General features: G+C 37.5%; 1 protein-coding gene across 8 annotated transcripts; it reads left to right on the forward strand.

Annotated features, from left to right (window-relative positions):
- On the forward strand, positions 1–27,518 carry ZMYM1 (zinc finger MYM-type containing 1). Of its 8 annotated transcripts, none has more exons than XM_060089457.1 (11): positions 1–71; positions 12,013–12,182; positions 13,300–13,372; positions 13,577–13,826; positions 20,038–20,212; positions 20,302–20,514; positions 23,440–23,593; positions 24,480–24,617; positions 24,796–24,830; positions 25,185–25,416; positions 27,013–27,518. In XM_060089457.1, the coding sequence occupies exons 2-11, from the start codon at positions 12,087–12,089 to the stop codon at positions 27,486–27,488; spliced, it is 1,842 nt and encodes a 613-aa protein (XP_059945440.1). In that variant the 5' UTR covers positions 1–71; positions 12,013–12,086; the 3' UTR covers positions 27,489–27,518. The 8 variants fall into 8 exon arrangements, with proteins under 8 accessions (XP_059945440.1, XP_059945433.1, XP_059945437.1 ...); XM_060089452.1 differs by adding an exon at positions 731–775 and having other exon boundaries at positions 36–71; positions 25,185–27,518; XM_060089453.1 differs by adding an exon at positions 731–775 and having other exon boundaries at positions 67–84; positions 25,185–27,518.
- Positions 27,519–27,888: the final 370 nt, after the last annotated feature.

A 27,888-nucleotide genomic window follows, 5' to 3' on the forward strand; every position in this document is an offset into this window, starting at 1 on the left:
GGGAAGGGGTGTGGCCTGCGCGACCGTTTCCCGTTGAAGTTCTTTTGAGAAACGTAGCGCGGCGACCGTCGGTGAGAGAAATTAGTAAGCCTCCTTAAGCGCTTGTAGTGTCGGTCTTTATTTCTGTGCCTTACCAGAGACGGGCGGAGAGTTTGGCCAGTCGGAGGAAGGATGAAATGTCTGGGAGGGCCGGGGTTCTAGGGACTCAGCCCTGCGTGCGGATGCCGCCATGTGGGGGCCGGGAATTCAGGGTCAGGATAGTGTTTGTCGTCTCCTTTAACCTAGTCCGCAGAGAGTCGGGGCGTTTTGCCGCCCCCCCTGCCCGCTCCCCCCCTCCCCCAGCTTCCCGCGTTTCTCGCCGCCTACTCTGCTCCTGCGCCGTAACTGCCTTCAGCCTTCGGTGTTTCTCCATGGCCTCCTTTTCTAAAACATAATTTTGATCACACCTGTGGCTCTCCCTCGTTAAGCAGTGAGTTTTTTTCAAACCGAAAAAAAATCATGGAACTCCTTTTGCAAATAGAGTTGTACATGGGATCTTAAATAAAAGTTATTTTTTAATTATTATAAATGTTTGGTTCGTCATGAAATGGGATTTGAAATTTTGATTAGATGAAGGTGCAATCTTTGTCATTTTATGTTAGTATTTTGCTTTTGTGTACAAGATTGAATCGAAAGTATCTTGGTTGCATGGACTAATGTTTACAAACGGTGACTTTTTTAACTTTCTCAGGTTGCAATCTCATCATACTTTTAAATTAAACTGACTGAAAAGTAGGTAAGTGGAGAATTTTCTCTTTAAGAGTTGAATCACTGATAACATCTGACGATAGCTTGTATTCCTCATCACAAATATATAAGACAAGAAGCCCCCGAAATTTATAACAAGAACTACATTTCGTCCTAACACTTTGTGCATTTAACTCTTAGGTTGAGGCAAGAGTATTAGTTAAAGGAGTAGATGCCCTTGCTAAAACAGTAAATTCACTTCTAGGATTTTCTGTGAGTGGACATATACAATTCAGAACCCAAAAAGTATAGGTTCAAAGCTGTAAACTTCCTCATCAATGACACAGCTACAAGGCATTGAATTATATTCACCCTGATGGCAGGAAAAGCTATTTTCTGAAGGTCTCTGTTAATCTAGCACAAATTAATGCTTTGGAGGTCACCAAAATACTTCACATTTGGTATGTAACACAGTTAAGTGTATCTCATAATTTTATTAGTTTTTTTAAAGTAAATTTTTACTTAAAGAAATATGAAGTGTTTGCTGAACCCCAAAAGCTACTGATGTACAAGACTTAAGTTCAAGGTTTTTGGTATTTTAAGGACTTTCCGTATATGAACCACATCTGCTTTTCCAACTTCATTTCCTTCCACTAGCACTCTTGCATTTTATCTTCATCAATAACTCCACTTCTTATACTTCCCATATATTTGTGTTTTTCCACATACTGTCCCTAATTCTGGAATATCCCCCGTCATTGCTTCATAGACACCTACTTGAAAACCTAGCTCAAATTTAACCTTCTAAGACTTCTTTGACCATCTTCTCTTACCTCATTTCTGCTTTGTACCTCATATATGCTTACATTGTGCTAGGCAGAGTGTTATGAGAGTCTGCACATGGTAATTATCTCTATAACCCCAGTACCTATGCACTTCATCAGTAGTGGCTCTCCATTGCCTACAGAACTAAAAATGGACATTTTAGTTTGGTTTGAGAAGCGTTTAGTCTTCTGCCTCCAGTCTTCCTATCATTCCAGTAAAAGAGCTTGCAGAACTCAACGAATAAAACAAATCTTTGGAAAGTGTAATGCGTAAAGAAGTAGCTGTAATGCAAAGAAATAAGAGTATACCTGCTTCTGGACTCTTACATTACTCATTTTATTTTTGCTTGTGTCCATACCATACCATCTTAACTACTGTAGCTTTTTAGTAAGTCCTCAAATTTTTTTCTTTTTTGAGACTCTAGTGCCTATTCGAGGTTGTGTATACATTTTATGTACATTATGATCATCTTGCAGGTTCAACAAAAACTGCTGGGATTTTGATCTGTAGCTCAGTTTGGGGAAAACTGACTTAATATTGAGTCAGTCGCTGTCTCTCTCCATTTATTTAGATCTTACTTTATTTCTCTCAGCATTGTTTTGTTTTCAGTCTAGAGATCTTGACGTATTTCATTAGATTTATTACAATATTTGATGTTTTATGACACTATAGAAAATAGTTATTTTAAATTTTTAAATTTCTAATTGTTCTACTACAAAGAAATATAATTGATTTTTTAAAATATTGACCTTGCTAAATTTACTTAATAATTTAAGTAGTTATTTGGAAATCCTTTTGGATTTTCTATGTACACAACATGTCATCTATAAGTAATGACGATTTTACATTTTTTTTCTTGTATTATTAACCTGGCTAGAAACTCTAGTACAATGGTGACGAGAAGTGATGAGAGAGGAAATTTTAAAATACTGACCTTGAATTAGCCTATGATCCTGCTAAATTCACTTCTTCTAGTAGTTTTTATTGGGGTTGGGGAGAGGAAGAGGAGATTCCTTAGAGATTACTGTATACACAATCATGCTGTCTACAAATAAAGACAATTTGTTTAGTTTTTCCTTTCCAGTTTTTATGCCTGATTTCCATTGAGTATTTCACTTGAGCTTAAAGAATTCCCTTTAGCATTTCTACAGTGTAGTTTTGCTAGTGATAAATTTTCACCATTTTCATTTATCTGAAAATGCCCTTATTTCGCTTTTATTTTTGAAGGATGTTTTTACTGACTATAGAATTTTAGATAGTTTTTTTTCCCCCCAGCATTTTAAAGTTATTGCATTGGCCTCTGGCCTTCATTGTTTCTGACAAGATAGCCTTCATTCTTATTTTTGTTACCCTGTATAGTTAATGTCCTTTTTTTCTAGCTGCCTTTAAGATTTTCTTTTTATCTTTGGTTTTCACCAGTGTGACTGTGATGTGCAGAGTTGTCTTTTCCTTATGTTTATCTTATTTTTATTCACAGAATCTCTTGAATTCGTGTGGTTTGAAATTTTTGTTCATTTTGGGGAATTGTCCAGCCAGTATTTCTTTAAATGTTGCTCCTGTTTCATTGCCTGTTTTCTCTTATTCTCAGGCTCAGTTTACATGTGTGTCAGACCATTTTGCTATTTCCCACATTTCCCACATGTTGCTTACATTATTTGTATCCTTTTATGTATCAGTCTGACTACTTGCTACTAACCTGTCTTCTAGTTCACTTTGATATTAAATTCATCTGTTGAAATCTTAATTTCCCTATTTTACTTTCCAATTCTCAAATTCCCATGATTTTTTTAAAAATTGAATTCCAGGATTCTGCTGAACTTTTCCATCTTTTTCTGTATTTTCTTAAACACATCAGAGTTCTTGCCTGCTAACATCAATGAGTCACACTGTGGGTCTGTTTCTGTTGTCTTTTTTCCCCTTGGTTTTTAGTTTTGTTTTGTTTGATTAAATTATTTATTTGGTTGTGCTGGGTCTTAGTTGTGGCAGGCGGGCTCCCTAGTTGCGGCATGCGAACTCTTAGTTGCAGCATGCGAACTCTTAGTTGTGACATGCATGTGTGATCTAGTTCCCTGACCAGGGATCGAACCCGGGCCCCCTGCATTAGGAGCGCGGAGTCTTAACCATTGCCCCACCAGGGAAGTCCCTTCAGTTTTGTTTGTTGGGGGGTTGGGGGGAGTTTGCTCATACATTTTTAGTCTGGACATTGTGGGTGAAAATTTTGAGAGACTCCTCCAGAGAGGACTGCAGTTCATTTAAGTGTGCAGATAGTACTAGCAGATTACATTGATCCTGTTGAGGGATTCTGTTAGGCATTAATTAGGGCTGATCTATTTAGGTTTCCCCTTTCTTCTAGGAAGTAGTCTTTTCTCCTGGGTTGTGGCCCTTACTGTTAGGGCTTGGCCTCCTGGAGTCTCACCTGAAAGTCCACATCTTTACCAAGTCCCCTCTTCCTTAGCTGGGCTTAAATTTCAACTGTTCTTAGCTTTGCAAAGCTACTGTAATATCTTTTAGCCTCCCAACTGCTGCTTTCTGCTAGGTTTTTTGGAGTCTTGCTCTGTAGATGTGCAGTTTAAGAGTTAGCTAATAAGTGGAGGAGGGGAATATTTGTGTGCAAATTTGGGGGCTTATTTCTCTGAGGTTCTTTCCTCCCACATTGTGCCTCTTGAGTTCCAACTACTTAGGCACCCAGAACTCCTGTCTCCTTAGCTCACTATGCTGCTATTCTCTGCTTGGGCATTTTCCTTTATCCTGGAAGGTGCCCTCAGAGGTAAAGCCTGTTAATTTTATAATTGTTTCCAGTGGAAGAATTTAGCATACTAAAAGCTATTCTGTTATGCCTAGATTTATCTTATCTAGGCATATCTTATTTTTAAATCTTGCCAATTTGATAAAATCTAGAGCTGAGTTGGTTTAGAAGCTGAGTAGAATTTGAATAGGCAGAAATGACTTTGCAAGTAGAACAGTAAGAGCACAAGTATAGTGGGGAGGGAAATTCTCTCTTTCTTAGATTGACAATTGATTAATTTTTCATCGACAGGTTTATGTATGCAATATTGTACTAATTTTCCAGGAGGAAAGTGTATACATTCTGTCTGGAGGTCTGTCTGCGTGTCTAGAAGTAACTGCTAATAGCTTGCAATTTCTTTGCAGTCTCAAGGGTTTTTGTTTGTTTTATTGAAGTATAGTTGATTTACAATATTGTGTTAGTTTCAGATGTACAGCAGAGTGATTCAGTTATATATATATTTCTTCAGATTATTTTCCATTATAGGTTATTACAAGATAATTGAATATATATATATTTACTGTGCTATACAGTAAATCCTTGTTGCTTATCTATTTTATGTATAGAGGTTTGTATTTGTTAATCCCATACTCCTAATTTATCCCTCCCCCTCCCCCTTTCCTTTTGGTAACTGTAAGTTTGTTTTCTGTGTCTGTGTAAGTTTGTTTCTATTTTGTGTATAAACTTATTTGTATTACTTTTTAGATTCCACATATAAGTGATATCATACAATATTTGTCTTTGAGTGACTTACTTCACTTAGTATGATATTCTCTAGGTCCATCCTTGTTGCTGCAAATGGCAATGTTTCATTCTTTTTTATGGCTTAATAATATTCCATTGTATATATATACTTATCTTCTTAACCCAGGCAACTGTTAATGGGCACTTGGGTTGTTTCTGTATCTTGGCTATTGTAAATAGTGCAGCTGTGAACATTGGGATGGATGTATGTTTTTGAATCAGAGTTTTCATCTTTTCCTGATATATGCCTGGAAGTGGAATTGCTGGATCATATGGTAGCTCTATTTTTAGTGGGTTTTTAAATTAATTAATTTATTTTATTTATTTTTCACTGTGTTGGGTCTTTGTTGCTGTGCGCCGGCTTTCTCTAGTGGCAGCAAGCAGGGGCTACTTTTCATTGGGTGCGCAGGCTTCTCTTTGTGGTGGCTTCTCTTGTTGAGGAGCACGGGCTCTAGGCGCGCGAGCTTCAGTAGTTGTGGCTCGTGGGCTCTAGAGTGCAGACTCAGTAGTTGTGGTGCATGGGCTTAGTTGCTCCATGGCATGTGGGATCTTCCCGGACCATGCCTCGAACCCGTGTCCCCTGCATTGGCAGGCGGATCCTTAACCACTGCGCCACCAGGGAAGCCCCATTTTTAGCTTTTTTTTTTTTTTTTTTTTTTTTTTGCGGTACATGGGCCTCTCACTGCTGTGGCCTCTCCCGTTGCAGAGCACAGGCTCTGGACGCGCAGGCTCAGCGGCCATGGCTCACGGGCCCAGCCACTCCACGGCATGTGGGATCTTCCCGGACCGGGGCACGAACCCGTGTCCCCTGCATCGGCAGGCAGACTCTAAACCACTGCGCCACCAGGGAAGCCCCCTTATTTTTAGTTTTTTAAGGAACTTCCATACTCTGCTTCATAGTGCCTGCACCAACTTACATTCCCACTAAAGTGTAGGAGAGTTCCCTTTCCTCCACACCCTCTCCTGCATTTATTATTTGTAGACTTTTTGATGATGGCCATTCTGACTGGTGTGAGGTGATACCTCACTGTAGTTTTGATTTGCATTTCTCTAATAATGTTGAGCATCTTTTCATATGCCTGTTGGCTATCTGTATGTCTTCTTTGGAGAAATGTCTATTTAGGTCTTCTGCCCATTCTTTGATTGGGTTGTTTGGGGGTTTTGATACTGAGTTGTATGACCTGTTTTTATATGTTGGAAGTTAAGGCCTTGTCGGTCACATCATTTGCAAATATTTTCTCCCATTCTGTAGGTTGTCTTTTTGTTTTGTTGATTGTTTCCTCTGCTGTGCCAAAGCTTTTGATGAGGTCCCATTTATTTTTGCTTTTATTTGTTTTGCCTTGGGAGACTGATCTAAGAAAATACGGTTATGATTTATGTCAGAAAATGTTTTGCCTTTGTTCCTTTCTAGGAGTTTTACGGCATCTTATATTTAGGTCTTTAAACCATTTTGAGTTTATTTTTGTTTGCGGTGTGAGGGAGTGTTCTAATTTCATTGATTTACATGTAACTGTCCAGCTTTCCCAACACCAGTTGCTGAAAAGACTGTCTTTTCTCCATTGTATTTTCTTGCCTCCTTCGTCATAAATTAATTGACCATAGGTGTGTGGGTTTATTTCTGGGCTCTCTATTATGTTCCGTTGATCTGTATGTCTATTTTTGTGCCAATACCATGCTGTTTTGATAACTGTAGATTTGTAGTATCGTCTGAAATCTGGAAGCATTATGCCTCTGGCTTTGTTCTTTGTCTTTTATGGTTCCCTATAAATTTTAGGATTATTTGTTCTACTTCTGTGAAAAGTGTCATGGGTGTTTTGATAGGGATTACATTAAATCTGTAGATTGCTTTAGGTCGTATGGCCATTTTAACAATATTAATTCTTCCAATCTAAGAGTATGGGATATCTTTCCATTTCTTTGAATCATGTGTAGTTTCTTTTATCAATGTTATATCATTTTCAGTGTATTGGTCTTTTACTTCCTAGTATAAATTTATTCCTTAAGCTTTTGTGGGAGTTTCTGACATGATTTTGAATGAGATTTTTTTTTAACTTTCTCTTTCTGATACTCATGTTTTCCTTTAAAAGCATGTGAATTTTGTTTTCTGCTCCATGATATATCCCTCTTTGGTTTAAATTAAAATGTTTTAAATTACTTAATAACAAGTAGTACTAACTAGCAGAAAGATATTTATCCTATGATGACTAGTAGTCTCCAGCATATATAGTTTAGCCCCAGTTGGGGAAGATGGGTGGGACTATGTTAAAAAGAAGTCTCTAAGACTTATTTTACTCCTTTGTTCATTGTATTGAAAAAGGAAGTAATGAATTCGTCATTCGTATATGTCTTTTGCTCTTTTTGGTTTTTTAGTAGCTAAAGAAATGGTATATACCATTTTCCTCTACCTCAGAAGTATATATATATATATATATATATATATATATATATATATATATATATATATATATAAATATTTAACTGCTCTGCCTTTTTTTATACTTTATTTATTTATTTATTTGTTTATTTGGCTGTGCCAGGTGTTAGTTGCAGCACGCAGGCTCTTCATTGCCGGATGCAGGATCTTCGTTGTGGCCTGCAGGATCTTTTAGTTGTGGCACGTGGGATGTTTAGTTACAGCATGCCAACTCTTAGTTGCAGCATGTGAACTCTTAGTTGTGGCATGTGGGATCTAGTTCCCTGACCAGGGATCCAACCCAGCCCCCTGCATTGGGAGTGCAGAGTCTTAGCCACTGGACCACCAGGGAAGTTCCAGAAATATATTTTAGATTGATTACACTTTCAGGGTACTTTCTATTCTTTGCCTGTGTGATGACTGACATGTATGAAGGGATTCCTATATGTTTTATTTTTAATTGATCTTTAGGCTTACATAGCATATTTACTTTCAGGTGAAGGGAATATACAATCTAGTAGTTAATATCCAGTGAGTTTTGCTTTGCTGGTTGTATGTAACGCTCAAATGGGTTGAGCAGAGACTATATGAGCTTTTATTGCACTTCACAGTCAGGCCTTATTTAATTTTCTGCCTTGGGATAGGAATATCAACTACAAATTAGCACTTGCCGTTGGCACTTGCCAACTACCTCTACAAGGATTAAATCATGTGCTGCTGCAGCTGCTGACTTTCAACACCCCCTGAAAGGAGTTCAGGGTGGAGAGCAGAAATGAAGCACTCTGTGCTCTGGGAAAAACTGGCAGAACAGGTCTTCAGATAGTTAGATATTTTCAGGAGCCGATTTTATGAGCCCAATTCTTGTTATCTCCTCATATCTAGAAAAGCACTAAAATCCTTCATGGTGATGACTGCTCCTCGTGACTAGCAGAAATGTACTCCCCCTTCACCAAAGTCACATATATACTGACCTCCCCCCCTACCTCTTTGGAGCAGTTTCTCAGAACTATCTGAACTGCTGTCTCCCTGGGCTATAGTCCTCATTTTGCCCCAAATAAAACTTAACTCGCAACTCTTATGTTGTGCATTTTTTAAGTCGACAGGAGCTTTCAGTAAGAGCTGAGTTAAAGATCAGTGAGTTGAGTGGCCGAGTCCCAACCTCAAAAATAAAAGACAATTACAGAACTTCGGGGTTTTCAACGTACTAACTCAGAATAAAACCACAGACCTGGAGTTACTCCAGTAAGAACTTTAACTTAACCATATCTGTTTTACTTATCTCCTACCCTCCATAATTATTAGTTGTAAAGCCCTTTTTTTAAAAGAGTATCCTTTTCTCTTGGAGGTGATGTAAGAGGAATCCAGGAGACTTGTCCTCTGCAGCCAAGTTAGGATTGCAGGAAGGGAAAGAGTTCCAAAGGATTTAGAATTGGAGGTGGCAGCTACAAGAAAAATGGAAAATAGACCTCAGTTAAGGAAAAAGAAGAACACAAGGAACCAGTCTGTTCTTGAGAGAAGAGGCCTTGGGGCTGCACAATTGTTACCTGAAAACTGGGTTTGCCTCTTGGTGGGCGTCAAGCCAGTAGACACAACCAAGCCAAAGATCTGGAGAAGGAAGGATTTATTTGTTATTACTTGCAGCAAATAAGGAGAACACTGGAGATCTTTACCAAAGCAGTATCTCCCCAACAGCAAAATTGGGGAAGTTTAAGCTAAGGGTACATGCCTGTTCATGAAGGGACTTGAGCAGAGGAGAATTCAGCATAGAATTGAGGGAAAGGTTGACAGAGTCCAAGCTTTAGTTGATTGGAGTCTGGAGGCTCAGCATCATCCTTCCATCCTCCACCTGGGTGGGAGCCTTAGTTCCTGCAGAACTGAAACATATATTATTATTCCCTTGAGGAACCAGGACCCTTGCCCCAAGGCTGCACTGTTGTTTCTTGACTGCTCCTCCCTTGTTTCTGCATTCCCTCAAGATCATTAATTACTGAGACCTGTTCAAGGGTAAGCATTGAGGCCAGGCTTAGATCACAAAATGGCTTAGGCCAAAATGGGTTCTCTTATGTCAGGAAAGCCATTCCTGGTTCTCTTTCTCCAGGGACCCCCTGAGCTATCTGCTTACACAATCAAAGGCTCCTGTAGTTCCTCGAAAGTTATAAAATGGAATTCTTTTTTAAGCTTGAATGCACAGCAATCTTTTATATTGATTTTGGATTTTAGCTATTGTTTTGGGGGTTTTTTACAGTTTTTTGTTTGTTTGTTTGGCTGCATTGGGTCTTCATTGCGCGCAGGCTTTCTCTAGTTGCGGTGGGGTCTACTCTTCGTTACGGTGCGTGGGCTTCTCTTTGTTGCGGAGCACCGGCTCTAGGCGCACATGTTTCGGTAGTTGTGGCACACGAGCTCAGTAGTTGTGGCTAACGCGCTCTAGAACACAGGCTCAGTAGTTGTAGCGCACGGGCTTAGTTGCTCTGCAGCATGTGGTATCTTCCCGGACCAGGGCTCGAACCCATGTCCCCTGCATTGGCAGGCGGATTCTTAACCACTGCGCCACCAGGGAAGTCCTTAGCTGTTGTTTAAAAAGAAAAAAGAAAATTTCAACTCAGTAAATTTGAATATCTAACTGACTTTATTCATGAATCTGGCAGTATCCCATCTAGTAAATAGCAGGGCACTCAAGGAACTGTACAAGATGGAATGTTTTTATAGGCAGAAAGAGGGTAGGACAAGAAAGCTAAAAGAGTGGACTAGTTTAGACAGGGTCACCTTCCCTTAGGGGAAAGCAGGGGATCTTGGGCAGATTACCTCACTACTGCTGACCTGGAAATTAAACTGATTGGCTTAAAATTCCACTCCTTGGAGAGGCTGAAACTACAGTTCTGTTAGGTATTATCAATAAGTCTTGGCGGGGCTTAGCACAGTTAAGTCCAGCTTGGGCTTGTTGTTTCTTCTTAACACTATTTACCAAAAAGGAATCCGTTGATGGGGGGGGGGGGTAGGCATTAAGTATAATGGGAAAATAGCTTCAAGACATAATTAGAAGGTATATTTGATCTAATTTGGTGTGGGAGAAGAGGCATTTAGGACTGTTCCTAGATTTCTGGCTTGGGAAATTGAGTATATACTATAGTGCCATTTCCCAAGAAAGGGAACATGTGTAAAGCAGGTTTATGTGGATAATATAAGAATATGATTTTAAATCTCCTGGATTTGAGGGACCTGTGGAACATACAAGTGGAGATATTTAATAGGCAATTGGGTATATGGGCTAGAGCTCAGGTATATAGGGGGAAAATAGCCTATAGATGATAGTTGAATCCCAGGTTGTGCTCATAGAGCAAGCAAGAAGAGTCCTGAGGAATTGTGCTTTGGAGGAACACAGATATTCAGAAGCAGGTGAAATAAATGTTTGAGAAAAAGACTGGCAAAGAGGTAGGAGAAGAAATAGGTCTTGGAGTCTTAAGAGTCAAGGAAGGAGAGGGACTTCCCTGGTGGTCCATTGGTAAAGAATCCGCCTTCCAATGCACGAGACATGGGTTGGATCCCTGGTTGGGGAACTAAGATCCCACGTGCTGCGGGGCAACTAAGCTCATGCACCACAAGTACTGAGCTTGCGTGCCTCAAGGAGAGAGCCCGCGTGCCACGAACTACAGAGCCCATGTGCTCTGGAGCCTGTGTGCCACAACAAAGAGCCCGCACCGCAATGAAATATCCTGCAGCCTCAACAAAGACCCATGCATGCCACAACTAAGACCCAACGCAGCCAAATAAAGAAAATAAATAAAAGAAATCCTTTGTCTTTAAAAAAAAAAAAAAGTAAAGGAAGGAGAGAATTTCAAAGGCAAGTGAAGGAACAGTCAGAGGGAGGGCAGTAGCTTTAGAAATTTTTGAATGTATTTAAATGATTCTATGAGAGAAACCAATAAGGAGGGGAAGAGGAGACCTGAGGGAATAGAAATAGAGACTAGTCTCTATGCAAGAAAAAAGCATAAAGGTTTATATACTGGAGAAGTGTAGAAAGCAAAGCTATATTGGGGAGTAATGGATGAGGGAAGGAAGCTAGCGTTGTGAAAGAATGTTTTGTGCTTCCAGAAAATTACTATATTTGAAGGGACTAACGTTTAAAAATCAGATTCTTGAGACTTCCCTGGTGGTGCAGTGGTTAAGAATCCACCTGCCAATGCAGGGGACACAGGTTCAATCCCTGGTCCAGAAAGATACCACATGCTACAGAGCCAACTAAGCCTGTGCGCCACAACTACTGGGCCTGCTCTCTAGAGCCCTCAAGCCACAACTGCTGAGCCCGCGCACCACAACTACTGAAGCCCACACGCCTAGAGCCCATGATACGCAACAAGAGAAGCCACCGCAACGAGCAGCCCGCACACCACAAAAAAGAGTAGCCCCCATTCGCCGCAACTAGAGAGAAAGCCTGCATGCAGCAACAAAGTCCCAACGCAGCCAAAATAAATAAATAAATAAAATAAAAATCAGACTCTTTATCAGTTCATATTTATTTTAGGAATCTGGATACTGTTCTCCAAGAAAAAAACCATTCGTTTGAAACTGGAGGATTTCTTTGCATCAGATAGTAAGATGAAAGAATCAACAACAGATGGTGAATGTGACAAGGCAGTGGCACCACAACTGAAGAGGCTAGATGAAATTAAGGCAGAACCTGACAATGCCCAGGTAAATATTTTACCTTATTTTCTATTTTCTAGAGTAGCATTTAATTATAAATTTTAGTTATGCAGATGCTGCTTTATCAGTTGAAAATCTTAATTCCTTCCCCAAAGCAGTTGACCAAATAATAACAGGGTGTGCAGTAAGTGCTGTAGTGAGCATATGCAAGAATATGAGAGAAGGTTGGACTGTTTGGAAATGGGACTGGGGGTTGATAAAAGGATTGCTTAGGGTATTATGGGCCTAACTGAGGTTAACACATTTTTGTTTTCATTTTTCTTAACTTGAAACAATACAAGTAACTAGTTACATGTTTTTATGCTGCTGTCTCTATTAAGTATTAGAATTATTTAGTACATTTTAAATTCTTAGAATTTTTTTTATTATTTGTTTATCCAAATTAGTTTCGTATTTATCCTTAAACTTTTTTAGACATGTCAAATGCTAAAGAACATATAAAGGAAAAACTGAATCAAGCTGTGAGTGTTTTGTAAGTAGGGCCAAATTTCCTTAGAATGTTTATATATGAACCAGCTGAAATTTATAGTGAAATGAAAAGTAATTTCATTTTTAATTAATTTCTAGTATTCTGTTTAGAAATAGCTAAAGTAAATCAATACCAAGTAAGAGTATGACTCCCATTGAGTTGGTGACAATGGGAATATTGTCCATCTAGGAAGTACCCGTTACTCCTTCAGCCCGTGGACATTCAAAGACATAGATCAAGTTTAGGTAGATTGCCTGCTGCTCTGAAAAAAATCCTCCTTCGTAAGACTCATTCAGCCTAACCTAACAATTTTGTGTTTAAGGACTTTATGAAGACAATTAGCTATTAGTGATCAGAACAAGAAGGGAAAATAGGTATCATTATTGAGTATGTCTACTCTCTTTTTGTAGTAGCTGGTGAGGGACTGTGTTAACAAAAATTTATAAAGTCGTATCTAGGTACAGTAGAAAATATTGTAGTAATTGATGGGTGTTATCAGTCAAAGGTCACCAAAAGGGTAGTGCTTACTTATGTGCCATGGTTCAATTCAATTATGCAATTCACTGAACAGACTGGAGCATAATATATCATTTTCTATTGATTGGTCATTTTCATTATTTTTCAACTCTTTTTTAGGAGTATTGTCCAGCCCAACAGCCCAAAACTCAGGAGAATGACCTGAAAATAAACACTACGTTTTCAGACAATGGTAATAGAATTACTTAAGTTAATCATATTTATTCTGACCAATGTGATAGCCAGTTTATTCTACTTTTTTAGAATGCCTTTGAATAGTGCATTGATTGTTTTGGGTTTCAAGTCCAAGAGAAGTAACCTCTATAAGATAATGGAAGAATGCATACTTAATTTTATGTAAATACTAATTTTTTTCCTTCCTGTTTTGTGTTTATAGCTTCTCAGATGACTACAGGCATTCAGCTTTCTCTGGCATCATCTGGCATGAATAAGATGCTTCCCTCAGTTTCAACCACAGCTATTCAGGTTTCCTGTTGTGGCTGTAAAAAAATCCTTCAAAAGGGGCAAACTGCTTATCAGAGGAAAGGGTCTACTCAGCTTTTCTGCTCCACACTGTGCATCACTGAATACATTTCATCTCTCAATTCACCAGCTCTTCCGAAGAGAACTTGTTCAAACTGCTCAAAGTATGTAATTTTAAATGATGGCCTCTTTTACTTCCCTACATAGATCTTGATCAGAATCTTGGTTGTAATTTTCTGCGTGTTTTTGTTTGTTTGTTTGTTGGTTGGTTGGTTGTTTTTTCTGAAGAAGTAATCACCTTGGTTTAGGTAAAAGAAGCTACTTCTGCTTTTAGTTCCTCTAATAGATTCTTCAGAAATAGTTTTGTTTTTTTATCAAGAGATTGCCAGAAATTAAAATGATAGGAGCTGTGTTTCTCTTCACCTTTAAATAATGACTTCTGAAACTTACTTTCCTATTCTTTTCATTTGAAATTCTCTGTATGTGGGGTTATTGCGTGCCCATTATATTTTATCATTTAACTGTATAGTGAGCAACCTACTAAAAATTTAATCATATATCAGTTACTTTTTTGACCTTCCAAGGTGTAAAGTTATATAATGTTTCTCTTGTAATGGCAAGTGAAGTAGTTTAATTCTTCTGGAAAATTGAATAGCCTTAGGTAAACATAGATGTATGTATGTAATCTTTTTACGTTTTCTGTGAACTATTATTGGGATCTTTTTTGCTAACTTTTTTTTACATATGTAAAGCAATTTAGATGAGAAGAAAGGAAGTAGTAGTGATTTCGTAATGTCCAGAACTTTGAACACTACACTAAGATGTCTAAAGGATCAGTGCTTTGAGAGTCCCATAGTATTATAATTCTGGTTTGTTAGTACTCATTAAATGCTAGTGTAAAGTTTTAAATGTCTTTGTTCCAGAACAAGAAAATGCATAGGCTACCAATTTTGCCAGTAAATATAAATTCCTTTCGAATAATATCTTGTTTTGGAATCAGATTGCCACAATTTGAATCTTGCTTCCTCAATTTACATTTTGCTACTCTATGTGATCCCTGAGCAACTATATCAGCATCATCATTTGGGAGCTTGTTAAAAATGCAGAATCTCAGGTGTCACCCAGGCCTATTGAATCAGAACTACATTTATCCCCAAATGATTCATATACGTGCTAAAGTTCAAAAAGCATTGAGAACTTCTTTTTTAGTATTCCCATCTATTTTGTTAAATGTACGTAAGAATTTTGATCATTAAATAATATATTTAAGTGATCAGAACAATATTTGCATGTAATAAGAACCCAGTAAATGTTGGCTATCGCTATTATTCTCTTAACAAACTCACATACCTTTTATATTGGTTGCTTCAGCTCCTCATTTGGCTGCTGCTTCAGGAGTTAACCCTTGCTTCAAGTCTTCCTCCCCAGAACTCTACTTACCTTTCTTTTGTGCTTTGTAAACCCTTTAACACTATACTTTGTCCTTTTTCTTTTTTGCCGTGGGCTGTGTGGCACTCTCTTCAGCATGCTTTCTTTCTCTGCAGAATCATAAAACTGGAAGGGACCTTAGAGATCATCCAGTCCAAATATTTTCTTTTGGTTTTGAGGAAACTGAGGCTCTGAGAAGTTAAAAGTATCATGTTGCTGTGTTTGGAGTTTACCCATTATACATCTTCAGCGGAGCTCCCAGACAGATTGAAAAGGCTGAAGCAGGAAAGATGTAGTGTGTAAGTTATTCTCTAAGGCAAAGAAATCCAATATGAACGAAACATGGAATAAGTTTTACTTCCTTTGGAATAAAAATGTTTTGATAGAAAGTACTATTTTATAGGTTGGTGAAAAGGTGGTACAGTGATGTGTAGGCTGCGAGAGGCTGTCCATTGTTCAGAGTAACCTTTACTGTTTTCAGAACTTTTTACTGTATATTCATTAGCCTCTTGTATTAGTTATGTAGTTCTCAAGATTTTAGCTAGTTATCAGTTGAGGTTTTTGATGAGGTTTTTTTTTAATAGCAGTGATTTTAAATCTGTTCTGAGTTGCTATAGGTTTTTTTAAAATTGAAGTATAGTTGATTTACAATGTTGTGTTAGAGTCAATGTAGTTTTTATTCTGTTTCATGAACCAAATGAAAGATAACTTTGCAAATGACATTTTAAATCTTGTTAGAAAGATAAGACTCTTCTTTTGAGAGCTATGTATTTAAGTGTATTTCTGTACTTCTGTATCCCAACTGAAGCTAACCAGAGATCCTGAAAGAAATTAGTGGAGTTTAAAGTAGGCCCATGCACTAATGATGTAACACTTATTTGTAGGAAAGTTGTTCAGACCTATGCTCAGCCTTTGGTTAAGCTAATTTTAGGCACTTTTAACAAAATTCATTTTTGATTTTTTTTTCTTTAAATAAGGCCTTAGTAGATTAGAAGCTAGCAATCTAGTATGCTATTAGCAGTAAAAGCCAATGAGCATTTTCAGACTTCAGTGCTTCTGCCAGTGCTATTTCTTCTGCCTTCCTTCCCATCTGGCTAATTTCTTGCTGTCTTAAAGGTCTGCCTCAAATATCTGTACCCTTTGTCTATTCCCATACCATTCCTTCCTCATTCCCCCCACCACCCAGATAATTGTTCCATGGTCTGTGTTTCCATAGTGTTCATAACTCCCAAAACATTGATTGTAAAATTAATGTTATTAAAGAATTGATAATGCTGCAGTTAGACTATGAACCTCTTGACATTAGGGACCAGATTATACTCATTTTTATGTCCCCAAGGCCTAAACACTGCTTGTCACACAGTGAATCCTAGAAAAAATTTTGTCACAACTCGGATACTGCATGTAGAGCTAAATCTTAAGCCAGTAAAATGACTGGTGTTGTGATAATGAAAATTAACCTGTTATTTTGGTGCTGTTTAAGGAGGCAGAAAGATTATAGTATAGATAGTCCCTAACATACAATTGTTCTACATAATGATTTTTTGACTTTACAGTGGTGCTAAAGCGATACACATTCAGTAGAAACCTACTTCGAATTTTGAATTTTGTTCTTTAGCTGGGCTAGTATGATAGTATGCAGTATGATATTCTCATGATGCCGGGCAGCAGCAGTGAGCCCCAGCTCCCAGTCAGCCACGTGATCACAAGGGTAAACAACCCATACACTTAAAATCATTCTGTACAACCATTCTGTTTTTCATGTTCAGTACCATATTCAACAAACCATGCAATATGTTCATCACTTTATTATAAAATAGGCTTTGTGTTAGATGATTTTACCCAAATGTAAGCTAAGGTAAGTGTTCTGAGCACCTTTAAGGTAGACTAGGCTAAGCTATGGTGTTCTATAGGTTAGGTGTATTAAATGCGTCTTTGACTTATGATATTTTCAATTTAAGATGGGTTTATCTGTAACCCCATTGTAAGTCAAGGAAGATTTGTACACTAAAAATTTGTAAATATTGAGGTTTAAAATAGGGTTGATTTCAGGAGTATTTCATCTGGAAAACTATTATCCTGAAAGATTGATATTCTGAGGGATCTAGGTAGCCAGATATCTTGGTATTTCCTGTAGTAGCAGTTCTCACATTTTCTGGTTTCTGGACCCCTTTACAATCTTAAAATTTTTTGAAGACCCAAAGAGCTTTAGTTTATGTAGCTTACATCTACCTATACATATATTGTGTTAGAAATTAAAGCTGAGGGGGCTTCCCTGGTGGCGCAGTGGTTGAGAGTCCGCCTGCCTGCCGATGCAGGGAACATGGGTTCGTGCCCCGTTCCGGGAAGATCCCACATGCCGTGGAGCAGCTAGGCCCGTGAGCCATGGCCGCTGAGCCTGTGCATCCGGAGCCTGTGCTCCGCAACGGGAGAGGCCACAACAGTGAGAGGCCCGCGTACCACAAAAAAAAAAAAAAAAAAAGGAGGAATTTTTAACTATTAACGCATTTAAAAGTAATAAACTCTGCATGTTGACCTAAATTTTATTTTGAATAATAGCGTTTTTTAACATTTAGGAGAAATTTTAAGAAAAATTTAGTGAGCACTGTTTTATTAGTTTTGCAAACTGCTTTACTGTCTGGCCAGGTTCTCATATCTGCTTCTGCATTCACTTGGTTATAAAATGTTGTTTTGGTTGAAGTCTGAAGAAAAGCTGACCTTACAAATAAGTATTTGGAAAAGGGAGGAGTGTTTTAATAGCATTTCATATAATTGTGGATGTTCTTTGATACTACAGTTTCCTTAAAGGATACTACAGTTTCTTAAAGGGTAGTTACAAGGTGGAATCTGAAGCCATATCAATGAATTTTTTGTACCGTCACGTTAAAATTCATTGGTCTATTTGTACTTTGAATGGTTCTTTTATCCACAGCTGATTTTTGCTTCATGCTATCATCACTTGGAAAATATTGATTCCCTGAGGTATGCAGATCTAAATGTTGTCGTGTTTCATTATGCATTATTTTAAAAATCACATTTTTTTAAAACCAAGTCACTAATCTCACCAAGAAAGTCTACATATTAGGAAGCTATCAAGCTGGAGGTTTTCCAAAATTCTAATTTTCAGTAAAAGCTCATATTTTATCATTGGCAATAACTACTGCCAGTTGTTTTCCTTGAGGTAACAGTCTTTATTCATTTTTGAGAAAATATCTGCCAGATACCTACTTCTGGTTAATAGTTTCCCTGATAGTCATTCTTTGAAGTAAATAGGTATTCCATGAAAAAAGTAGCTAACTCATTTATTTGTTTGTTTGTTTGTTTATTTATGGCTGCGTTGGGTCTTTGTTGCTGTGCGTGGGCTTTCTCTAGTTGTGGCGAGCAGGGGCCACTCGGGGGCTTCTCGTTGCAGTGGCTTCTCTTGTTGCGGAGCACAGGCTCTAGGCACTTGGGCTTCAGTAGCTGTGCCATGTAGGTTCTGGAGCACAGGCTCAGTAGTTGTGGCGCACGGACTTAGTTGCTCCGCAGCATGTGGGATCTTCCCGGACCAGGGCTTGAACCCATGTCCCCTATACTGGCAGTCAGATTCTTAACCACTATGCCACCAGGGGGGGTCCCCTAACTCAGGTTTTAACTCTTAACATTCCTACATGAGATTTTCCTTGAAACAACCATCATACTTTGGTGTGCAGGAGAAATAATTTATGCCTACGTCCCATTTCATCTCACAGAATATTAAAAAGATGTACTGAAGGATTGAGTTTTAATAAAGTAAATAACTTACAACAAATTCATCGTTGTGAATAGCGCAAATACTGGTACCTTTTGGTGTCACTGCCTTGATTTATGCTAAATAAGGCTCTGGCAGTTTTACCCACCATCGCTTTTTTTTTTTTCCTCCCGATTTATTGAGGTGAAATTCATACAACAAAAACCATTTCAGTACCATTTAGTACATTCACAGTATTGTACACCTACCACCTCTATCTAGTTCCAAAACATTTCTATCATCCCAAAGTAAAATGCCTTATCTATTAAGGAGTTTCTCCCCATTCCCCTGTCTTCACTCCCCTCAACCCCTGGCAACAACCAGTCTGCATTCTATCTATGGATTTATCTATTATGAATATTTTATATAAACGGAATCACAACATGTGACCTTTTATGTCTGGCTTCTTTCCCTTAACATAGTGTTTTCAAGATTCATTCATGTTGTGGCATGTGTATCAGTACTTCATTCTTTTTTTTTTATAGCCGAATAATATACCACAATTTGTTTATCCATTCATTTGTTGATGAACATTTAGGCTGTTGCTATCTGTTGTAACTGTTAGGAACCCTTGTGTATATGTACTTTTTTGAGTACTTTTTTTTAGTTCTTTGGGGTATATACCTAGGAGTGGAATTGTAGGGGCCCACCGTTGCTTTTGCACCATCCGTTCAAATGTCAACACAGTGAAAAAAGCAAATAACATGTTAATATTATGAAAATAGTTTTGATCCTGTGTACCTCCTGAAAGGATCTGGAGAATCCCCAGGAATTTGTAGACCAGACTTCTAAATCCTGTCTTGTAGATTCCAAAGTTTGTCAGGTATGAATATGTGATTTCTCATCATCATTCTGTAATCACTAGCACCAACTAATACAGGCAAGGTAATCCTCAAACTGTACTATCAGATGTGTTTATAATCCTTAACGTTATAGATGAAGAAATTAACATTTAGGTAATATAAATGACTTAATCACTGTTACTTAATGTAAGTGATAGAACTAGATACCAAATTCAGGTTTTCTTATTTCAAGGCTGATGCTCCTACTATTTCACAGTTCTTCAGGTAAATGAAACAATAGGGGAGAGGGTTATTTAAGGGAGTGATTTAGCTTATGAAAAGAAAGAAATAATTGTGGTAAAAGAGTTTAATGGTGCCCTTGTTATTTATTTTTAGAGACATTTTAAATCTAAAGGATGTGATCAGTATCCAGCTGGAAGATACTACCACTAGCAAAACTTTTTGCAGCCAATCTTGTCTTTCATCATATGAAGAAAAAAGAAAACCATTTGATACCATATGTACTAATAGCATTCCAGCCAAGTGCAGCATGTGTCAGAAGACTACTGTTGTAAGTTGCAATATTTCTTAACCTTGAGGGACTCTGATTATTCTGCTTAAATATCAGAGTTTTTACTAAGTCTTTTTTTTAAATCCTAGATTCAGTATGAAGTAAAATACCAGAACATGAAACGTAGTCTTTGCAGTAATGCCTGTTTTTCAAAGTTTCACTCTGCTAACAACCTCATCATGAACTGTTGTGAGAACTGTGGAGCTTACTGTTCCACTAGCTCTAGTCTGTTCCATATACTTCACATGGAGGCACAGTCTCATTACTTTAATAGTTCAAAGAGTATTACAGCATATAAGCAGGTATGAATAAAGATCTGTTGCATAAAGTGAGGACCACTCCATTTGAATTTGATTGCATAAGACTCAAATGAAAAATGGAAGATTGAATTCCTTCCATTAGTTGGCTTGTGAATGTTTCCACTTTAGGAAACTGGCGGTATAGATTTTAGTACCATTGGGAATATTTTTCATTGGCAAGATGATGAAGGAGATGATATAAAAGACTTCCGACAGTTGTTTTTCACGTAACAATTCATGATAAATGCTGCATGGAGATTTTCCTAAAGAACCTCAGGGTGATCATCTTGTCTTGAAGAAAAGGCAATCAGAGGGAAGCTTATTTATAAGTTAGATAACAAACATAACAATAGTCTATTGGTCAGTAGGACTCAACCACAGAAATGTTTTTTATTTTTAATTCCATGTATTTAGTTCTTACACCTAAGCAAGGTTAAGATGAATCAAGAATGTCACACGCTTTTTTCTGAATCAGGAGTCCTAGTAGGCAATAAACCAATGAGAAATAATCCCCTATTTCTGATAGGAGAGCCTTGGATGGGTGGCTCTGAGAGCAGAGAAGCTGGCCCTGCTTTGCAGGACTAAGTGAGCTGAACACAATAGTGGTCTGAGCTCCTTTCATGAGGTGGACTGTTGCATGTCTTGCTCGTTCAGGTGATGCTTTGAGACCCAATTGTATCCCTATAAATTCTTCCTTAAAAACAAGCAACTGGGGCTTCCCTGTGGCGCAGTGGTAGAGAGTCCGCCTGCCGATGCAGGGGACGCGGGTTCGTGCCCCGGTCCGGGAAGATCCCACATGTCGCGGAGCGGCTGGGCCCGTGAGCCATGGCCACTGAGCCTGCGCGTCCGGAGCCTGTGCTTCGCAATGGGAGAGGCCACAACAGTGAGAGGCCCGCGTACCGCAAAAAAAAAAAAAAAACAAGCAAGTGAAGATGGGAGTCTTGACAAGCCACAGTTCAAATAGGTCATTTGTGAGCCACAGCTTTTCAATGACAGAATGCCCACACCATGAGAGTACCCTGCTTGGGACCAGAAATGGGAGAATAGAGAGCATAGAACCCTTTTTCTGAAAGCAGTTAATGCCGTTCCTTTTCTTTCTTTACCCCTCACACTCAATAAATAGACCTTTTCCTGTTTTTAAGAGCCTGTATTTGGTACTCAGTTATTCAGCATATGTGATGGGGCATGGCTTATTTGGCTAGATGAGTTAAGAAGCACCACCTAACACTATGCCCTGCTGCATTTAAGATATTGTGTGATTGTGATAATGTAGAAAATCCACATTGTTAGTGAACTGTAATCAAGAATTAGATTCCCCGGTGGTCCAGTGGTTGGGACTCTGCGCTTTTACTGACAAGGGCCTGGGTTCAGTCCCTGGTCAGGGAACTAGGATCCTGCAAGCCGCACAGCGTGGCCAAAAAAAAAAAAAAAAAAAAATTAGTAAAGCACTCAAACCTATGAATCCAAAACTGCAAAAATGGGGTGGCTTTTTGTTTTAAAAAGTTGATTGGTATAATTGTGATTATTTTGGCCACATCTTTTTTTTAAATTATTTATTTATTTATTTATTTATTTATTTATTGCTGCGTTGGGTCTTCATTGCCACGTGTGGGCTTTCTCTAGTTACAGCGAGCGGGGGCTACTCACTGCATGTTGTGGTGTGCGGGCTTCTCATCGTGGTGGCTTCTCTTGTTGCAGAGCGTGGGCTCTAGGCATGTGGGCTTCAGTAGTTGCGGCACGCGGGCTCAGTACTTGTGGCGTGTGGGCTTAGTTGCTCTGCGGCATGTGGGATCTTCCCAAACCAGGGCTCGAACTGTGTCCCCTGCATTTGGCAGGCGGATTCTTAACCACTGCACCACCAGGGAAGCCCCCAAAATTCTTATAAGTATAAATTTCTGGGTCAACATACAGGGATACTTTAAATATTGATAGATATTAATGTTTTGTGAATCTTCTCAACCACTGTGCCACCAGGGAAGTCCCTGGCCCCATCTTCTTACTAGAGTACATTAGTTAAGTATTAGCTTTCCCACATGAGTAATAAATTAGTTATAAATTATACCGCTATTGTTGGTTAATGTAAATATTGGTGAGTTGTTATATTTCGTAAAATATGAAATTCCTACTAATAAGGGACAAAAATAGTAATTTTCAAAATTACACTCTACTTTTTGTTTCATTGTTCCTTTGCCAATATCCCATTCTTTCACAGAAAAAGAAAATCTGTGTAAGATATTTTCATTTGTCTTTGCACTTTGTACCCCTAAAAGCTGTTCCATTTCATCATTGTCATTAGTGTTAACTTAGTATTAAGTTCAGGAATGATGGCTCCCGTTTCACCAGAAAGAGTAGCTGGTGAACCTCCCCATTTTCTATCCTTTTCCTTTGCAACCTTACTGCTTACAGAACGCACTACGTTCTGTACCTCTTACTGCTTGTGTGCTGCTTTCTTACAACATGCTTGAATTTTCACCATGAAGTTAGGCTAGAAAAACAGTGTTTCCCACAGCATCTTGTAATGTGTGTTAGGCACCCTTTTCTGGCTCCTCCTTAGCACCAGTAAAAGGCTTTCCTTAGTTGATGCCCAAGTTGGCATTAAAGACAGATCTGTAATTATAAGACTTTTGTTCATTTGTCCAGTTGGCTTTAGTTGCCTGGGATGATGAACATCTTTTATGACCACTTTCTTCATTGCTTGCATATGTATTGTTACAGCTATTAATATACCTGACAAATAATACAAATAGTTACCTAATAGATTGATCGGTTTCCTTCATTTTAGTCATTACAATCTATAAGTGCCTTTTTTCTGGTTTTTATGAAAGTGCAAAAATATGACTTCATTGTTATTATAATATTTCAACTAAGCAGTGGTTGTGAGCATATGTCATATACCAGGAATATGAATATTATTTTACTCTCTAACAGAAACCAGCCAAAACACTTACATCTGTTCTTTGCAAATCATTGAAACCCTCAGACGAAATGATTGAGACTACCAATGACTCGGGGAAGACAGAGCTTTTCTGCTCTGTTCATTGTTTCTCTGCTTACAGTAAAGCTAAGATGGAATCTTCTACAGGTACTATTTTTTTAGCAGTTACCAGAGATTTAGTAACTGTTGAAGAATATTACTGCTTTCCTTTAATTTATAACCTTGATTCATTTCTAACTTAAACTGACTTAAAAGTCAAAACAATCTAAAACTTGTTTCAAAGAACTGTTTCCGGTATTTTTGCATAAAAGGAAGGCTATTTCATCACCAGCGATTTAATATTTATTTGTAAAGATTGCCATTTTAGAATATAGAATCTTCTAGTTAGCCCTGCTTTGTAAAAACAAGGCTATTAGTTACATTTTTCACATGGAGTAGAGCTAGTCGGAAATACTTTGATGTTCACTAATAGAAAGGGACAGAGAATCCAGAGCCAACTGTGTATTCTATCAAAGAGCCTCATATAGGACCAGTGGTGCTAATTTCATAGATGGTGGAATGAATGATTCCCCTGGGGCTTGTGCATCATGCAGACTGGCTTATTATAGAAATCTCTTTAATACTAGCTTAGACACCAACTCAGCTCCATTCATATTGAGTTTATGAATCCTGGAATGGTTAGAAATGATACCCATTAGGAGATTCTGTAGCAATGTTCTTCATGGGTAATTTCACAGTAAAGATTTGCTTGACAGTTCAAGCAAATAGTATGAAAGGACTGATAAACTGCGTGCAAAGGTAAAAGATATAAAATGATGGGAAATGTAAATTATCCGTTTAATGTTGATATTAATCTTATCCTAAAGAACCTGGATATTCCTAAGCCCTAATAAAAATTACTCCAATACCCACTAATACTTAAAGCAATTATTGATAGATATTTGCGTTATTCATTGAAACACTTGTAATTAAACAGTGCTTTCTGATTGATTGATTCTGCCTGGTTTATAAGATATCTTTTAATTTTTATCAGTAAATGTTTCCATGGTGCATGATGCTTCAACAGATCTCCTTTCTCCAAAGAAAGATACAACTCCAGTTATAAGCAATATAGTGTCATTGGCAGATACCCGTGAAACCCTGCCTGTCATGAACTCTGATGTATTACAAGGTAAAAATTGATGATGTGACGTTGTTTGACACACTGTTTTGCCATACTTGATTAGAATATAGAATCTGTCTTTAAGTTTTCTTTTGGTTGCCTAATATGAAATAAGCAATTATGTAGTTAATGATGCTATTTTATAGATTATGGTATAAGATCTACAATTTATGCTTTATTTTAACAGGTACAGTTTCTTCAGTAACAGCAAATGTTGAGGATGTAAGTTTTATTCTTAATTGTTTTTGCTACTGTCTTTTTTAAGCTTTATATTTTTAAACATATTGTGCACGTGTATATTTGAGCATATTCATTCCTGATTTGATCATAGAGCTCAAAAATGTAGAGCAATAAACACCTTTTGTTATTCACGTTCAGTTTCCCAAATCTCAAGTTTGACTTGAAATTATTAATAAGAATACTAAGTTATAAATAATTGTTAATGTTTCCCCCTAGTGGAGCTCATACTGTAACTCACCCATTGATTTTTTTGTTATTAGAATGGATATGTTCGATATTTTAATTGATTATTTGAAAACTGTTCAAAAAAATGTTATTTTGTCATTTTCTCCCAAGATTTCTAAGACTTCACCCAGTGAATCAAGTAATGGTGTTGTTAATAGTAATGTGGAACAGCCAAGCCTTTCACCATCTTCATCAGTACTCAGTCAGCATACAACTGGCTCCAGTATAGAAGTACAAAAAGATCATGTGTCAAACCAAGATGCTACAAACAGTATGAAATCCATGAAAATAAGCGATGGACTACGTCACCCAAAATTTACGTCCAGAGTACAAAAAGTTAAAGGTAAATCACGAAGTATTAAAAAATCTTGGTGTTCAAATTTTCAGCAATTAGAAAACAGTATTAAAAAGGATGTGATATTCTGTTATTCGTGTCAGTTGTTCTGCCAAAAAAAATTTAGCTATGGAGGAGAGTCATTTGCAGCCCAAGGAATTTCCTGGAAAAAAACTCTGGAAAAATTCAGAAAGCATGAAAAAAGTGAAATGCATTCAAAGTCATTGCAATTTTGGAGGGAATACCAGTTTTGTGATGAAGCCGTTAATGACAGTTTATCTAATCATTCAAAACAGATTGAGGGAAATAAAAAGTACCTAAAGCTTATAATTGAAAATATTTTATTTCTTGGAAAGCAGTGTTTACTCTTAAGAGAAAATGACCAGTCTGTTTCATCTGTGAATAAAGGCAATTTTTTAGAATTCTTAGAAATCCGAGCAAAAGATAAAGGAGAAGAAATATTTCGACTTACAAATTCACAAGTTGACTTCTACAATAGTACACAAGTTCAAAATGATATTATTGAAATAATAAAGACTGAAATGTTACAAGATATTGTAAATGAGATCAATGTCTCCTCAGCTTTTTCAATAATATGTGATGAAACAACTGATAGTGCCACTAAAGGACAATTCTCAATTTGTGTAAGATACCCACAGAAAACATCAAAGGCTATATTAATTAAAGAAAGATTTTTGGGTTTCATAGATGTTGAAGAGATGACTGGGACCAACTTACACAGGAGTATTAAAACTTACCTGCAGCAAATTGGAGTTGATTTGGATAAAATACGAGGCCAGGCCTATGATAGCACCAGTAACTGGAGGGGAAAATTTAATAAAATTGCAGCAGAATTCAAGAAGGAAGAGCCAAGAGCTTTATACCTGCATTGTTACGCACATTTTTTGGATTTAGCAGTGATTAGGTTTTGCAAAGAAGTAAAAGAGCTCCGAAGTGCTCTAAATACTCTCAGTTCCCTGTTCAACACTATTCATGGGGAAATGTCTGTAAATTTTCAAAACATTTATAAGCTAAGTCAAAACAAAACATGCAAGAAACATACATCACAATCATGTTGGACAGTCCATGATCGTACGTTACTATCTGTGATTGAGGGTCTTCCAGAGGTTATTGAAACACTGGAAGTTCTATCAAGCCATTCTTCAAACACAAGTTTAGCTGATGAATTGAGTGATTTGTTGGCATTGGTTTCCAAATTTGAATTTATCTTTTGTTTGAAATTTCTTTATCGAGTACTAAGTGTTACAGGAATTCTTTCCAAAGAGCTTCAAAGTGAAACCATAGACATATTTTCTTTGTCTTCAAAAATAGAAGCAATTTTGGAATGTTTATCATCTGAAAGAAATGATACTTATTTCAAAACTATCTGGGATGGAGCAGAGGAAGTATGTCAAAAAATAACCTGTAAAGGTTTTGAAGTTGAAAGGCCTTCATTTCAGAAAAGAAGAAAAATTCAGAAAACAATAGATCCTAGCAATTCAGACAATATGTTTTTTCCTACCTCAACAGAAGAGCAATATAAAATTAATATTTATTACCAAGGCTTGGATACTATATTACAGAATTTAAAATTGTGTTTTTCAGAGTTTGATTATTGTAAAATGAAGCAGATTTCAGAACTGTTACTTAAATGGAATGAACCATTAAATGAAGCAACAGCTAAAGATGTCCAAGAATTTTATAAACTTGATGCAGACATCATCCCAGAACTTAGATTTTATCGGCAATATGCAAAGCTCAACTTTGTCCTAGATTATGATTGCATCAGCTTCAGCAATCTTGGCCATTTGTTTATTCAGCATGGTCTTCACAATAATATTCCTTGCATATCAATGCTATTATATATTGCTTTGTCTTGGCCAGTTACTTCAGCAAGTGTTGAAAATTCATTTTCTACACTGTCTCGTCTTAAAACATATTTATGTCATACCAGGGGACAAGAAAGGCTTAGTGGCTTAGCCCTAATGGCTGTTGAGCAGGAATTGGTAAATAAACTGATGGAACCTGAAAGACTCAATGGAACTGTGGAAAAGTTTATCCTACAGGTGAAAGAAATATAAAACTTGCTAACTTGAATTTACCTGAAAGAATTTGTATTTCTGTTGGCTATCAGTTTTTATTTCAAATTTTTGTCTTTTAAGAAAAAAAGTTTTTTCATCAGAACATGTAACATTCACTTGGTTCAAAATTCATGACACAGAATGATATACAGTGAAAAGTCTCCTTCCCTTTTTTAGTACCCAGTTGCCCCTCCCAGAAGTATTATCTGTTTTTTAAATATCCTTCTGGAGATACTTAATCATAAATGTACTGTGCAGTGCACATTGTTCTTCAGCTTGCCGTTTTCACTTAACATAATTTTTTGAGATTGTCCCGTATCAGTACAGAGTTTCTTGATTCTTTTTTTAATAACTGCGTAAGATTTAATTGTATGGATGTAGCATAATATATTGGAGCAGT

Source organism: Mesoplodon densirostris, chromosome 2 (assembly GCF_025265405.1).
Source record: "Mesoplodon densirostris isolate mMesDen1 chromosome 2, mMesDen1 primary haplotype, whole genome shotgun sequence".
Taxonomy (NCBI): Eukaryota; Metazoa; Chordata; class Mammalia; order Artiodactyla; family Ziphiidae; genus Mesoplodon; species Mesoplodon densirostris.

Excerpts from the sequence above, each read along its gene's own strand:
- ZMYM1 (XM_060089450.1), top strand. The coding sequence starts at position 12,087 with ATGAAAGAATCAACAACAGATGGTGAATGTGACAAGGCAGTGGCACCA. Across the intron at positions 13,827-20,037 it reads ACTTGTTCAAACTGCTCAAA|AGACATTTTAAATCTAAAGG; the intron begins GTATGTAATTTT and ends ATTTATTTTTAG. Across the intron at positions 23,594-24,479 it reads TAAGATGGAATCTTCTACAG|TAAATGTTTCCATGGTGCAT; the intron begins GTACTATTTTTT and ends AATTTTTATCAG.